The following is a 2,734-nucleotide window of genomic DNA, read 5'->3' on the forward strand; positions in this document are numbered from 1 at the left end:
AAGATAGTGCATGCAATACTGACGACAAAATATAGCCACGCTATCATGTTCTATCGAAAAAGTTGTAGTGAAAACAATTATATACCATTATCTGATTCAAGTTTGTGGAAAGTATTGCATGCAATAAAACCTTCAAGTCGAAAAAGCTTAGCTGGATTAGATGATGTTACTGCTTCAGGCATGAATGGTTTTCAAACATTACAAAAATTGGCACAAAGATTTAGTTCTAAATCTCTCGAAGCTGCCCTTGAAAAAGGAAAAAGGTATTTGAAAACAAGTTATCAAACCAATTGTAGTGTCAATCACTCAAACATTTCTTCTCATAGCTCAAAACATGCCTTATCAGATCCATCTGAAAAAAATCTTCAATCCAACACAGAGATATCAGAAGTGGTATGTGCCGATTGCTATGATTTGTGCAAAGCTATCGAGATGATCAAAGAACTAACAATTCAAAATTCTGACGATGCTGATTCTATTTATGATTTGGAAATTGCTGTAAAGGATGTATTCAACTACATAAAACACCTGATGAGAGATTCTCAACAGAAAAAGGCAAAAATCGAAGTTTTTAAGCAATTAAACGATGAAACTGCTTTCTGGCTTAAAGATTTTTGTCAAAAAATTCTTCCGGTTCGATACAGAGAGGGCCAAAGAGAGTATTTTGGCAAGAAAGGAATGAGTTTACATGTGGATATATTCTTCATAAAAATAGCAGGAAAGTTATTCAAACGTGTTTACTTTACTTCAATGTATAGGTGTGATCAGGGAATAGGTGATGTTGTTTCGTTAGCCACTGCAGTTTTAGACCAATTCAGAATTGATCAACCGCATATCAAGAAAATGTTTACCAAATCTGATAATGCCGGCTGCTATCAGGGAAATCTTTCAGCTGAAGCAATCTACAATGTATGCAAAGAGAGAGATATAAAGTTGCTGAGATATGATTATAATGAACCTTGTTGTGGAAAAGATCAATGTGAAAGGGAGAGTGCAGTTGTAAAGACAATTTTAAGGAGTTACGTTGACTCTGGTAATAATCTTTTGGCTGCTGAAGATATACACAAGGCTATGCATTATAGTTTTGGCGCTAAAGATGCAAAAGTAGCAGTTGCTCAAATTAGCAATGATAAAACTGTAGTTACTGGACCAAAGATTAAGAACATTAGCAACTATCACTCATTTGAGTTTGGTGAGAAAAGTATGAAGATGTGGCGTTATTTCAATATCGGTGAGGGAATTGAACAAGAGTATGGAAATCTTAAAATTCAACCCTCGATTAAGTTGTTGTTGCCATATACCAAAACAGATAAACATATTAGCTAAAATTGGTGCTAAAGGAGAACCCAATGCAACGCCATTTAATTGATCATAAAATTTTCCGTTAAATAAGAAATGACAACCTGACGTTGAAATTTGAAGTAATTTTTTGAAATGAGTTTTAGAAAAATATTTTGAGCGAGTTTCATCTTTAAAAAACAATTCTGTTGCTATATTTATTGTTTCATTAAGTGGAATGTTAGTAAATAAGTTTTCAACATCATAAGAAACTATAAATTTGTTAGTTACGTCAACTTGTTTTAAATCTTCAACGAATGAAAATGAGTCAAAAGTGATATAATGTTTTGGTAAATATGGAGTTAATAAATCTGAAAGATTTTTAGCAAGTTTATAATTATATGTACCAATTGTTGAAATAATTGGTCGAAAAGATGGTAGAGAAGAATCTTTACTAAGTTTGTGCATCTTAGGTAGAGCATAAATTCTTGCTGTTTGTGAACCAACAGGATAAATTTTATTGTAAATGTCTTTTTCAAAACATTTAAGTTTTTTAAGTTTTCTAAGATACCCTTGTAAAGATACTTCTCTTTTTATTGTTGGATCATCTTTTAATTCTTTAAATTTAGTTTTATCACTTATAATATTATTAAGAGAATTTATATAGTCAACTTTATTTAGAACAATTATACCGTTCCCTTTGTCTGGTCTTGTTATTACGATGTTTTCATTCTTCCTGAGTCTTTTTATTATTTTGTGTTTTCTCAGACAACCTTCAGACGGCATATATTTGTAAACATAATTATTTGCTAAATGTGAAAGTTCACTTTTAACTTGAGGTTCCGAATCCTTGTTTCTAAGTTGGGTGTTGAGAAATTGTGCAACGCTATCAAATTGAGCAAAAACGTCCATCTTTTTTATAAACGCTGGTGGTAAAGCAAAGTTAAGACCATTATTCAAAAATCCAGTTCATGGTGTTGTAAAGTGTATGAAGACATATTTTGTACGAAGTTTTTATTTTTTTAAGGAATGCTAGTAAATTTAGTGAATTTAGCAATTTTTAATTCAGAGTTTGAAGCGCGAGAATTCTTTAAACATCTCAATAGACAACACGAAAACTTAAGATTTACTATGGAAAAACAAAAAGACAACCAAATTCCATTTTTGGATGTTCTTATTAATAAGTCTAATTCACTCTCTACATCAGTTTATCACAAAAAAACATACACGGGTCTTTTACAAAATTTCTTTAGTTTTGTCCCTTCATGTTACAAAACTGGTCTTATACGTTGCTTGATTGATCGAACATATAAAATCAACAACACGTGGCTTGGATTTGATAAGGATGTAAAATAAGTCAGTATTTTTTGAAATAATACTATACTTTTTAATTTTGACCTGTTTTCTAATTTTGCGTTCGTTTCCACAAAATTTTACAAAAAAAAAACTCTTAAAT

At 31.1% G+C, this 2,734-nt stretch overlaps 1 protein-coding gene across 1 annotated transcript; it reads right to left on the reverse strand.

Moving 5' to 3' along the window:
- Positions 1–1,384: 1,384 nt before the first annotated feature.
- On the reverse strand, positions 1,385–2,190 carry LOC136081257 (uncharacterized). Its single transcript, XM_065798558.1, has 2 exons — positions 1,481–2,190; positions 1,385–1,403 (listed from the first exon to the last, which is right to left on the reverse strand). Exons 1-2 carry the CDS (start codon positions 2,188–2,190, stop codon positions 1,385–1,387), a joined length of 729 nt encoding a protein of 242 aa, XP_065654630.1.
- Positions 2,191–2,734: the final 544 nt, after the last annotated feature.

This window comes from Hydra vulgaris, chromosome 06, assembly GCF_038396675.1.
Source record: "Hydra vulgaris chromosome 06, alternate assembly HydraT2T_AEP".
NCBI lineage: Eukaryota > Metazoa > Cnidaria > Hydrozoa > Anthoathecata > Hydridae > Hydra > Hydra vulgaris.

Bases quoted from the DNA above. Each gene is read 5' to 3' on its own strand.
- LOC136081257 (XM_065798558.1), bottom strand. From the start codon at position 2,190: ATGGACGTTTTTGCTCAATTTGATAGCGTTGCACAATTTCTCAACACC.